This window comes from Oncorhynchus clarkii, chromosome 4 (assembly GCF_045791955.1).
Source record: "Oncorhynchus clarkii lewisi isolate Uvic-CL-2024 chromosome 4, UVic_Ocla_1.0, whole genome shotgun sequence".
NCBI classification, from domain to species: Eukaryota; Metazoa; Chordata; class Actinopteri; order Salmoniformes; family Salmonidae; genus Oncorhynchus; species Oncorhynchus clarkii.
The window spans coordinates 18,456,752-18,470,301 of record NC_092150.1 but is presented as its reverse complement, the minus strand read 5'-3'; the positions used below and the strand labels follow the sequence as shown (position 1 = coordinate 18,470,301).

General features: G+C 42.0%; 1 protein-coding gene across 1 annotated transcript in view; it reads left to right on the top strand.

Annotated features, from left to right (window-relative positions):
- The window catches only part of LOC139406534 (RNA polymerase II elongation factor ELL-like), a 38,935-nt gene extending 32,560 nt beyond the window's left edge, over positions 1-6,375 (top strand). The window contains exons 7-12 of the mRNA XM_071149217.1: positions 969-1,098; positions 2,159-2,741; positions 3,133-3,199; positions 3,358-3,529; positions 3,695-3,739; positions 3,841-6,375. Of these exons, the coding sequence (XP_071005318.1) occupies positions 969-1,098; positions 2,159-2,741; positions 3,133-3,199; positions 3,358-3,529; positions 3,695-3,739; positions 3,841-3,957 (1,114 nt within the window). The 3' untranslated portion in view covers positions 3,958-6,375. The remainder of the gene's footprint in view (positions 1-968; positions 1,099-2,158; positions 2,742-3,132; positions 3,200-3,357; positions 3,530-3,694; positions 3,740-3,840) is intronic.
- Positions 6,376-13,550: the final 7,175 nt, after the last annotated feature.

The window sequence follows — 13,550 nt, the reverse complement described above, 5'->3', positions numbered from 1 at the left end:
TGAAAAAGAGTTTATTGTATTAATATGGCAACTCTCTTGCTGTGGAAAAAAAATGGGCTAGACTTCTAAATTGATTGTGCAGTTTGTTTAGGTGATTTTACAGTGAACTAGCTACTTTGCATGCTGATATTGTCTTTGGGATTATTGTGTGTAGCTACCTAGCTAGCCAGTCAGCACAGAGAATTGCATTGTGGATTTTTTTTTTTGTCGACTTGAGCTGCAACAGGTTTCCACAAAGATTTTCCATGTTGCTACCAACCTTATTATAATGCCAAAAGTTTTTTTTTTTAACCACTTTTTTTTATTTTTCAGTGTTGTCGGATTTTTCCTTTTAATGTACACTTCCATTTTAGAGTCAAACTCTTTGGCAGTGTGTACCACCAGGATGCGATGATGGTACATGACAGCCAATTGAAAAGGCCATGGCTCTTTTTACTTTTTTTTTTTTTTTCATGTGCATTAAGTGTTGTATAGACCTTGATCTTTTTCCCACAGAAGAGTGTGTGTGTGAAACGGATTAGCAAAAATGTGATTTTTGTCATAGGCCTATATGCGAAGACTTGCCTTTTGCATTTTGTCTAACGTTAGTAGCCTAGTCAAGAATGCATCATGCTATATTGGCATTCAACACTTCAATCTGGAGGTTTAAAATATCCTGCTGGTGGCCAATTTGACCTATTTTAAGAAATGCCATTGGTTGGTGGATATACAGTATGTAGTATTTCATCAAGTGCAACTACGCTGATTGATTTTAATTGTCTGATGCGCATTTTGAGACCTGAGAAAGTTGACACTTTTCTAATATTCGCAGATATGGCCCCAATGTGCCTCGACCTACTTCAGCAATAGATTTAACCCTAACTCAAAGTTTTCCCCCAAATAATGAAAGTCAAAATGTTGGCCTCTCTGCAATGTATTATTTATGTCTCACTGTGTGGTGACTCAGTTTGTGACTTGCTTTGTTTTAGGAAAATGAGTCAGGCCCAAAGTCAGACTCAGAACACGACGACCACCACCACAGTGGCTCCGCCACCTCCAGTTGAGGTCCCACTCCCAGTGAGCCCTCCCAAAGAGCTGTCCAGCAGCTCCCCGTTGCAGGTAAGCCTCTTCTTCCTCCATTTCCTTCTCTTACATTTTAGTCATTTAGCAGACGCTCTTATCCAGAGCGACTTACAGTAGTGAGGGGCGTACATTTTCATACTTTTCCCCCCATACTGGTCCCCCGTGGAAATCGAACCCACAACCCTGGCGTTGTGCTCTTCCAACTGAGCTACACGCGCCATGCTCCTCCACCCCTTTATTCTTTTCCACCTCCTCCCCACCGTCTTCACAGAGCGTCCTCTAAGGAGGAGTTACCAAAGATTTTTATAACTAAACCAAGAGAGACCACAGCTTGTCGTTTCCAATGGGAGCAAATTAGTCATAGTGGGCAGAACAAGCAAGGAGCATTTATACATCCAGGGAAATATCTGTCTCATTGTTCTCTGTGGAGTTACTATAGATTTTATTATTAGCTCCTTCCGCCCTGTGGGTTTTCACCTCAGACACCTCATGTCCTTTCCCTTCCGTTCCCTCCCTTACACATTAGCAAATACACACTCCAGTCTCCCCCTCCTTCGTACACACAAACGTGCAATGGTGTTGAAAAGAGGGAGTTTTTGAACACTAGCTGTAAACAGAAACCCACAGCGGAGCAGTTGTCTATGTGGCCAGTTTGGTTTGGTGAGAGACGTTCGAGGAGTTCTGCCAAATTAAACAGGTTAAGGAGCTGTGCCGGTCCACAGGACTTTAAACTGGGCCTAGTATTATTTCAGAACCAAGGACTTCCTGCTCCACTGTGATTAGGTCAGCCACTTCTAAAGTTGTTAGTGTAGGCCGGTTCAAATGAAGTCGGTTAGTAATACAATACCATGCATTGTGTGGAAAGGGCACGGTTATCACACACTCAGTGTAGCTGAGTTCCCTTTCACTCTGACTACTCTGACCTTCTCCTCTGCTTCTCACCAGCACAGCACATTAACTTCATTTTTGTATATATTCTTTATCTTGATGTGTCATCAATAGAAACTATAGCTCATAGTTTTTCTCAGAATCCTTAGAGGTGAAATGAGTCCACATTCCCAGTTTCATTTTGTGCCTCAAACTCTGTTTCTGCCAGAAACGGCCGGCTGCGGATTTCATCGATCCACTGGCCAACAAAAAGCCCAGGATATCACACCTCGCCAACAAGGCAGCGGGACCAGTAAATGGCAAGCTGAGTTCCTCTAATGGGAAGGAGGTGAGCGGGGCCGTGGTCGCGGCAGTAGGAGACAGTGTGACATCCAGCTCCCAGCTCCCCCTGCTGGACATCCCCCGGCCCTTCGACCCACTCTCTGACGTCAGCAACGACTCCAGCCACAATGGCCGGGACTGTGAGAGCCAGGAGGCAGCCATGGCCGAGAGACTGAGCCAGCCACCCGTCTTCTCTGGGCCTGCAGCACTGTCCGTACCAAGCCTGGGCCACTCGTCCCCCAGACACATGGGCCTCGACAGGCCCCGAGACAAGAGCTCCTCGCCTTCCCTGCACGGCAAGTCCAAGAAGAAGTCCAAAAAACACAAAGACAAGGAAAAGTCCAAGGAGAGAGAGAAAGAGAGGGAGAGGAAGGGAGTGGAGGAGCGTATTCCTGAACCAAGAAAGGCCTGTGACATCACTTCCAGCCCTGACAACCTGAAGAGCAGCAGTATTCCACACAGGAGCACAGGTGAGTTGTCATAGTATAGAGATCTATAGTCATTGTTTGTAGTAATCACATTGGCACTCAGTTAAATCAGGTGACCAATTGGCAAAATTGGGGACCTCTACTGCTAAGCATGATTCTAGCTCATGAGTTTTAAATCGGATAATTCATCAGACTTTTTGCACAATGGAAAGACAACACATACTCATCCTTACAGTTCAAATATCTGATTTTGTCCCAATTGACATGAATTGATCAAATGTGTATATATGAACACTATACCTAGATTACTGCAGTCTGCGTTCTTGTGAATGGAAGCCCTGACTGATGTAAGTGATAATAAATAGTGAGTCTTCATGTATCGGCTTCAATGGAGAAGGGTCATCTTACTAAGTCACCTTGTGCTTCCTTTAAGATCTCAATGGAATGTGCAACAACACCAGTGTTCCTTCGTCATCGACTGAGATGGCAGACTATTTATCGTAAGCACTTCCTTCTTCTTACAAAACCACAATACACGTATAATGAAATGACTGTTTCCAGCAACAGATCTTGACGACATGGAAAGTGCGCAATTGAAAGGTATTTCATTGAATCACTCCTCTTTCTTAGTTCTGCATTTCCCCCCCTCTCTGAACAGGAAGTATACCGTGATTGGCTCTTCCGAGCAGCGTCAGACCTACAAGAATGACTTTAATACTGAGTACAGTGAGTACCGTGGCCTCCACTCTCGGATAGAGGGCATCACTCGGCAGTTCACTGTGCTCGACACTGAGCTCAAGCAGCTCCAACAAGGCACAGACCAGTACAAGGTACACCCCCTGGAGCATTGTGACTACTGTTCTGCCTAAGCACTTCAGCTGCACTATGGTGCCCTCCAGAGTTATTTTTGTTTTCATGTTCGACTTCAGGATTAAAATTTGAATGAAATCACTGATTGATCCATTTTATAAATCGTTTTGTATTTTCTTTTACAGACAATCCACAATCAGATACTCCAAGAGTATCGTAAAATAAAAAAGGTAAGCTTTGCATCTGGGATTTCTTTTTTTTTTTTTTCCTTTTCGTAAAGCTGCTCAAGGAATTTCTGCGCAAATACTGATTGTTTTTCTATCCCTCACAGACGAATCGAAACTATAGCCAAGAGAAGAATCGCTGTGAATATCTACACAACAAACTGGCACATATAAAGAAACTTATAGCAGAATATGATCATCAGCAACTTCATAACTGGCACTAGTTTGACATTTACTCTTTTCTCTCTGGAAACCAGACAGAGAAAGAAACTGGATTCTGCTTGCTCTAAAAGTACTTATTAAAGATGCCATGAAGGGAGTATTCCCCTCATTGGCGCCAAAAGCACTAGTGAGGACAAAGCAGACCACATTATATTTTCTTTTTTTAAGACTGTGGCATGTTTGGCCAGATCGTTGTGTAGCTACATTGCATCCGGAAAAGCTTTGTGGTGGTGTTTCTCATACTCTCAGCCCACCTTAGTGCACACAGATTTCTCAAAGAGTAGAAATGGAAAATCCACATTCTTTGGACATCTCCAAACAGCCTTTCCTGGTTTGTAGACTGGGGGGTGATAGTGACACTGAAAGGGAGTCAGCAGATCTTAAGCCAAATGCAAATAGTTTCAGAGAAAAAAAATATGGATTGTGATATCACGTTTTCTGATCAACTATTTTACTATGTTTTCTTTTTAATTTATTTTTTTATTTTTGGACTTACATAGGGGTAACAAGATCTGTTATAATTTTACACTCCTCAATCAGTACTACAAGGCAGTGTCTTGTTTTTTTCTTCATCTTGAATGTCAGCCAGTATTTTATGCAAAAGCTGCCATCAAATTATCCATCTGTTGCTGTTCATAATTTGTTTCCTTTTAAAGAGATACAACTCCCCATCAATTAATAAAGACAATGCTATAAAAACTCCAGTCAGGCACAGGTGCCTCTGTTTGGCTTTTCTTACTTCTTGTTCATATGTCTTAACCAGAAGGACATCATGGAAGAGCAGCTGCATCCTCGGCTGATAGGAGCTTAATGAATATAAAGGGTTAACACAGGCTGGTCAAGTAATTTTCATAATTGGTCATGGTAAACTGTAATTCTAGTTAGTGATGGTACTTGGCTATGCCGATCTGCTGTGGGGCAAGGTTGTTTTCAGCTTCCCTACGCAATTGTAAAGCCAGTTCACTGTCAGAAATGTGCAAAACCCACTCTCCTCAGGCAAAATTATCACCTAATGCAAACAGGGAAGATGGAATAATCAGCTTCAACATAATGTCGTCTGTTTTAATCATAAATTGGAAGATATTAGTATACCCCATGCAGCAGCATTTACTATTGTAACTTCTCTGTTCAATGTAGTGGAATATGTTGGTTATAATTTCCCTTTAGTCAATACAAACAATTTGCTCTTAAACAAGTTTTTTTTTTTTTCAACCCTGTGTTTGTTCATCAATATGATTGTCAAGGTGACTGTTAACCCAGGACCAGCCTTACATCTTCCAAGTGGAGTGGATGACTCAATTATCCTACTTGTGTATCTGCCAGGCTACAGTATTACAGCTCTTCAACATGTCCCGAAAGCCCCTGAAATGATCAGAAAAGCTGTAATGTTTTGGAAACTGTTCTTCACTAAGCTCTCAATCCCTTCAGTCAAGTTTGGTCTAGTCAACTAATGCATTTCTGATATTGACATTTTATGTGAATATGAAAAGTCCACTTTTATTTGTTGCAAATATTACTCTTACCTGGGTTTTGTCAAAATGTATATTTTCACTTTGTCCATCAGCGCATGCTTTCCGAATGTCTTAAAATGCCCCGTATTAGTATCTACTTGAAACAGCTTCCCAACGACATGCAAAGCCCTGATTTAAACCTCAATATGGAAACTATTTGACATTGTTCTGACCATACTTAATACCAAAACAAGATGCTCTCCCAGGAATTGACCAAATGGCATAATCCATTTCAGAGTACATGTTGGTTTATTTTGAACATCCCATTTTAAACCAGTATTGCCCTATAACATGTCATCAAGCCTTTGGTTAAGATGTGAGTGGGGCTCTTATTCACTTCAAATGGATCTACATGCCTCTGCTTAGATGTTTCCATGTAAGTTGACTGTTTCATCACACATGAAATCCAAACACTACTCAACATGGCTGATGCTGAAAGATTCATTCGTCACAATGCTGATTACTGGGGCTGACAGATTGCCTCTGGAAAGAGAACATTGGGGTCTGGTGAATGTTTTGTGACCAGAATCCATTCTTGTCATCACCCAGTAATGATGAGCTCTTTAAATAAGAAGCAACTTTTCGCTGGTCTCATACTCTCATTGAGTTTTTCTGACATTCTGATATGATTACTGTATACATTTCACTTGCGGTCAATCAATTTGCTTGGATATGGAACTAGTTGTGTTAAGTATTAACTGCCAGAACAGTACACCATGGTATGAATTGGATGTGCCAAGTGACCTGTTGTATAAGTTTTCATATGATTACAAATGCTGCTGTTTTGGCAAAGAGATGGCTTTGGAAAAGAGTCTGGGATGTTGTCGCTTAAACCCAAAGCCTGCTTTTTGAAACCATAAGGGTCTGGGACTGAAATTGATCTTTCAATAAAATTATTTAAAATCTTTATTTGGGGTCATTCTGAGCCAGTTGTTGCATCTTATTGTATGGAATTTCAAACACACAAACCACATTAATTATGCGTAATTGAGATTTGGGGACAATTTGTAAAGAATTACAAATGTCAAGTACAGAGGCCAAACAACATGATTTTACCCCCTTATCAGTCCTGGCCTGATATTTTGCTGATTACACAAAACATATCACTTTCTATTGCTGTTCCCATATAGCTCTAAATTACACCTCATTTCTGGTACTTGAATTGCCCAGTTTCATAATTTGTTTTACTGTTGAATGTACTGTGTTTCCTGCCCCATTTCTAAATATGATTTCCTCATGATAATTGGGCAGGAAATCTATATTTAGCTCTGTGGACATGAATCATTGAAACATGTTTTCTTGATAAACTCATATGTGGAATGTATGTTCTCTCTTCATTGTATATTATCACACCTGTCCTTGATCAATATGTGTTTACTTAGCATTGTCATGGCATGTAGAGATGACCGCAGTACAGTAGTTAATAGTGAAACAGGAGCTGTGTTCGAATACTCTCACTAACCGTATTAGTTATGACGTGAATCTAGTAGTATGCTTATTGGTCATAGTATGGCTATAGTTAGTATGCCAAAAGTTCCCGGATGTCGTACTAAATTTGCCAAAATACGGAGTATACATGCATATATACAGTGCCTTGCGAAAGTATTCGGCCCCCTTGAACTTTGCGACCTTTTGCCACATTTCAGGCTTCAAACATAAATATATAAAAATGTATTTTTTTGTGAAGAATCAACAACAAGTGGGACACAATCATGAAGTGGAACGACATTTATTGGATATTTCAAACTTTTTTAACAAATCAAAAACTGAAAAATTGGGTGTGCAAAATTATTCAGCCCCTTTACTTTCAGTGCAGCAAACTCTCTCCAGAAGTTCAGTGAGGATCTCTGAATGATCCAATGTTGACCTAAATGACTAATGATGATAAATACAATCCACCTGTGTGTAATCAAGTCTCCGTATAAATGCACCTGCACTGTGATAGTCTCAGAGGTCCGTTAAAAGCGCAGAGAGCATCATGAAGAACAAGGAACACACCAGGCAGGTCCGAGATACTGTTGTGAAGAAATTTAAAGCCGGATTTGGATACAAAAAGATTTCCCAAGCTTTAAACATCCCAAGGAGCACTGTGCAAGCTATAATATTGAAATGGAAGGAGTATCAGACCACTGCAAATCTACCAAAACCTGGCCGTCCCTCTAAACTTTCAGCTCATACAAGGAGAGGACTGATCAGAGATGCAGCCAAGAGGCCCATGATCACTCTGGATGAACTGCAGAGATCTACAGCTGAGGTGGGAGACTCTGTCCATAGGACAACAATCAGTCGTATATTGCACAAATCTGGCCTTTATGGAAGAGTGGCAAGAAGAAAGCCATTTCTTAAAGATATCCATAAAAAGTGTCGTTTAAAGTTTGCCACAAGCCACCTGGGAGACACACCAAACATGTGGAAGAAGGTGCTCTGGTCAGATGAAACCAAAATTGAACTTTTTGGCAACAATGCAAAACGTTATGTTTGGCTTAAACGCAACACAGCTGAACACACCATCCCCACTGTCAAACATGGTGGTGGCAGCATCATGGTTTGGGCCTGCTTTTCTTCAGCAGGGACAGGGAAGATGGTTCAAATTGATGGGAAGATGGATGGAGCCAAATACAGGACCATTCTGGAAGAAAACCTGATGGAGTCTGCAAAAGACCTGAGACTGGGAGGGAGATTTGTCTTCCAACAAGACAATGATCCAAAACATAAAGCAAAATCTACAATGGAATGGTTCAAAAATAAACATATCCAGGTGTTAGAATGGCCAAGTCAAAGTCCAGACCTGAATCCAATCGAGAATCTGTGGAAAGAACTGAAAACTGCTGTTCACAAATGCTCTCCATCCAACCTCACTGAGCTCGAGCTGTTTTGCAAGGAGGAATGGGGAAAAAATGTCAGTCTCTCGATGTGCAAAACTGATAGAGACATACCCCAAGCGACTTACAGCTGTAATCGCAGCAAAAGGTGGCGCTACAAAGTATTAACTTAAGGGGCTGAATAATTTTGCACGCCCAATTTTTCAGTTTTTGATTTGTTAAAAAAGTTTGAAATATCCAATAAATGTCGTTCCACTTCATGATCGTGTCCCACTTGTTATTGATTCTTCACAAAAAATACAGTTTTATATCTTTATGTTTGAAGCCTGAAATGTGGCAAAAGGTCGCAAAGTTCAAGGGGGCCGAATACTTTCGCAAGGCACTGTGTGTATATATATATAAGCCACAATATACAGTGGGGGGAACAAGTATTTGATACACTGCCGATTTTACAGGTTTTCCTACTTAAAAAGCATGTAGAGGTCTGTAATTTTTATCATAGGTACACTTCAACTGTGAGAGACGGAATCTAAAACAAAAATCCAGAAAATCACATTGTTACGACTATAGAATTGCATTTGGGGAATACCTATTTCACTGTACAGCCTTACCTATGGATTTTGGATCAATGACATGGAGTATCAGTCTACTCAGTGACATCTAGTGAACATTAGCGTCGTAGCTCTTATTGCGGGACTCTTAAACAACTGAATTGAGCCACATATTACCAGTGAACCTACTATGTGTATTGAACACAATTCCAGAGGAGAAACTATGCAATGTGGATGTTTTGGAGCCTGATCACTCTGAGGACTTTGGGGAAAAAAAGCACTTGTGTACTGAGTAGACTGATACCTCATTTCATTGATCCCCAATCCTTAGGTAAGGCTGTACAGTGCAATTTGAATTTCAATATGCACAATAGGCTGACTGGGGAGGTGATTTCCCATAGTCAAAGTCCTGCAATAAGAGCTAAGACGCTAATATTTGCATAAACTCTTCACAGTTGTGTTCTGTAGGTGTCACCGAGTACTTATACACCATTTCATTGCTCCACATTCCAACACTCCAACCTTGTTTAACATGATCTAGGCGGCCTCCCGGGTGGCACAGTGGTTAAGGGCGCTGTACTGCTGCGCCAGCTGTGCCATCAGAGTCCCTGGGTTCGCGCCCAGGCTCTGTCGTAACCGGCCACGACCGGGAGGCGGCGCACAATTGGCCTAGCGTCGTCCGGGTTAGGGAGGGCTTGGTCGGTAGGGATGTCCTTGTCTCATCGCGCACCAGCGACTCCTGTGGCGGGCCGGGCGCAGTGCGCGCTAGCCAAGGTTGCCGGGTGCACGGTGTAACCTCCGACACATTGGTGCAGATGGCTTCCGGGTTGGATGCGCGCTGTGTTAAGAAGCAGTGCGGCTGGTCAAGCAACTAGCCAGATGAAGCTAACTGGCTGCTTATAACGTTATAACGTGAGCTGGCTTGTGTGTGCAACATAGCTGACTTGAGACATTGTCAACAGTTTCAGGGCCATAGGCCTTTCTCGGCCTTTAAGTAGCTGGCTAGGTAGTCATTTCAATAGGAGAACAATAAGTGGCTACGGGTTGCGTCAATCGAATCAGTATGACACTGAGTCATTAGCTAAGCAATGTGGTAAATGCAATTTTCGTATAACCGAGAACTGACTTGTTCCTGACAAAGTTATTATAATATACTCTGACAGAAGTAGTTCCTGCTTCCGAGCCGGCCTGTCAAAGTAGAGACTGGGCGTGGTTTAAAGTCACTCAGCCTATCGTTGATTGTTGGCGCACGAGCTGGTCCCAGCCCCCTAGGCGCTTCAGCGGTCAGTCGTTATAGTTGTGTAGAATATCTATGCGCCCATGCACTCGATACAGTTATCACACACCTGGCTCCTGTTATCTAACAAAACACAGTTTTGTTCCTATGTTATTCTGTATTTTTCCATCCCGAGAAAGGCCCATGGCCCTGAAACTGTTGACAATGTCTCAAGTCAGCTATGTTGCATAACATATACATCCACACAAGCCAACAGCAGATAATATTCAATCACATATATGGTAACGGCCTATAGTGCATAACACAGCTAAAACTTACTAACATGAATTCCTAAATCGTTGCTAAGAATATTGAAAATGACTGCAGTTTCCAGTTTCTACTGGTCACTGTTTTCAGGCTGGTTGCATTGGTGCTAGCTTGGTACCAAGCTAAAGCTAGCTAGATACCGATGTTTTTGATCCTGATCTAATTCCAAATGCTCACACCATCGTTTTCCCATTCGGTTGAACAAATAATGCCTTATTACCAACGCAGTATTGTACAACTTGCATATGCAAATTTAGAATGTAATTGTGTTATTTGACGTGTCGGGAAAAAAAGCTTATTTGACCCGTCAAATACTGTTATTTAATGCGTGTATTTGTTTTTGACACGCAAAGATCCAAACGGCGTTCCATATTTAGTGCCCATAATCCAATTCTTCCGAAAATGGGCGTGGCTTCAGCTTTTCAGATTGGCGGAAAATATGCAGCCGAAGTCCGACGAGAATGGATACAAATTCATTGCTTTAACTAATTATTGAAAATATTGAGCAATGTAATAAAGTAATGACTTAAAATACGTTGGCTGACAATTTGTAAGCTAGGCTTCCTTTACAGCAGCAGTATGCCGAAATTGTTGCCACCCCTATTACTAGCCTGTTCAACCTCTCTGTCGTGTCATTTGAGATTCCCAAAGATTGGAAAGCAGCTGCGATCATCCCTCTGTTCAAAGGGCGGGGGGACACTCTTGACCCAAACTGCTACAGACCTTTATCTATCCTACCCTGCCTTTCTAAGGTCTTCGAAAGCCAAGTCAACATTTCGAATCCCACCATACCTTCTCCGCTATGCAATCTGGTTTCAGAGCTGGTCATGGGTGCACCTCAGCCACGCTCAAGGTCCTAAACAATATCTTAACCGCCATCGATAAGAAACAATACTGTGCAGCCGTATTCATTGACCTGGCCAAGGCTTTCGACTCTGTCAATCACCACATCCTCATCGGCAGACTCGACAGCCTTGGTTTCTCAAATGATTGCCTCGCCTGGTTCACCAACTACTTCTCTGATAGAGTTCAGTGTGTCAAATCGGAGGGCCTGTTGTCTGGACCTCTGACAGTCTCTATGGGTGTGCCACAGGGTTCAATTCTCGGACCGACTCTCTTTTCTGTATACATCAATGATGTTGCTCTTGCTGCTGGTGATTCTCTGATCCACCTTAACGCAGACGACACCATTCTGTATACTTCTGGCCCCTCCTTGGACACTGTGTTAACTAACCTCCAGATGAGCTTCAATGCCATACAACTCTCCTTCCGTGGCCTCCAACTGCTCTTAAACGCAAGTAAAACTAAATGCATGCTTTTCAATTGATCGCTGCCCGCACCTGCTCGCCCATCCCGCATCACTACTCTGGACAGCTCTGACTTAGAATATGTGGACAACTAACATCTCCAATCCAAAGTTAAATCTAGAATTGGCTTCCTATTTCGCAACAAAAGCATCCTTCACTCATGCTGCCAAACATACCCTTGTAAAACTGACCATCCTACCAATCCTCGACTTCGGCGATGTCATTTACAAAATAGCCTCCAATACCCTACTCAATAAATTGGATGCAGTCTATCACAGTGCCATCCGTTTTGTCACCAAATCCCCATATACTACCCACCACTGGGACCTGTACGCTCTCGTTGGCTGGCCCTCGCTTCATACTCATCGCCAAACCCACTGGCTCCAGGTCATCTACAAGACACTGCTAGGTAAAGTCCCCCCTCATCTCAGCTCGCTGGTCACCATGGCAGCAATCACCCGTAGCACGTGCTCCAGCAGGTATATCTCTCTGGTCACCCCCAAAACCAATTATTTCTTTGGCCGCCTCTCCTTCCAGTTCTCTGCTGCCAATGACTGGAACGAACTACAAAAATCTCTGAAACTGGAAACACTTATCTCCCTCACTAGCTTTAAGCACCAGCTGTCAGAGCAGCTCACAGATTACTGTACCTGTACATAGCCCATCTATAATTTAGCCCAAACAACTACCTCTTTCCCTACTGTATTTATTTATTTTGGTCCTTTGCACCCCATTATTTCTATCTCTACTTTGCACATTCTTCCACTGCAAATCAACCATTCCAGTGTTTTACTTGCTATATTGTATTTACTTTGCCACCGTGGCCTTTTTTTTGCCTTTACCTCCCTTATCTCACCTCATTTGCTCACATTGTATATAGACTTATTTTTCTACTGTATTATTGACTGTATGTTTGTTTTACTCCGTGTGTAACTCTGTGTTGTTGTATGTGTCGAACTGCTTTGCTTTATCTTGGCCAGGTCGCAATTGTAAATGAGAACTTGTTCTCAACTTGCCTACCTGGTTAAATAAAGGTGAAATAAAAAAATAAAAAAATAAATGTACCGGTATGTTAGCTAACTTAGTTACCTAACGTTAGTTGGCACCTAATCAACAAACTGGCTAGGCAGTATATTAAAGTATATGCTATCTAACTAACTACACAACGTTTATTGACATGATTATTCACATTAATTCTTAGCTTAGCGGTATAGTCGTGCATTTCATTTGACATTGTTAATTCTGGCTATCTATTCCGATTTCAGAGAACTCTCGTGCAGAATAACTGATTCATTTATGAACACTCAACACAAAGTTGAAAATGGCCGGTGTCAGTAAAAGTCCTAAAAACAGCATAATTAAATTGTTGCCAGCAGCAGTTACAGTCACCAACGCTCTGGATAACAGGAAAACAGCCTAACCAGCTCTGCTAGGGAGAGTACAATGGTCAGTGAGGTGTTCTCTCATTTGTGTCTGGAAGTAGCTAGCCAACGTTAGCTTAAGTGTTTGACTGCCATTGAACGTTTGGATCAAATTTACAGGCTATTCCTCGGCCAGAGCGTCCAGTGTGTGCTCTGAATTTACTAACAGACAATCTGACAACGAGCAGAATATACAAACGCGCAGAGCGCGCTCTGTCACTCCAGATTGGATTTCCAAACACACCCGAAAACGTAAAATGTTTAGCTAGTCATTTGTTACGCCATCAAGCTAGTAAGAGGTTGCATAGCAACAGCATCAACATCTGGTAGACAGGCTAGTACGCTCAACTGAAACAATACCGTTCGTTTACAGTATACTAGAATGAACTAATAGTATGTAGTATATAGTCATTAAGTATGTAGTATACAATATGTTAGTA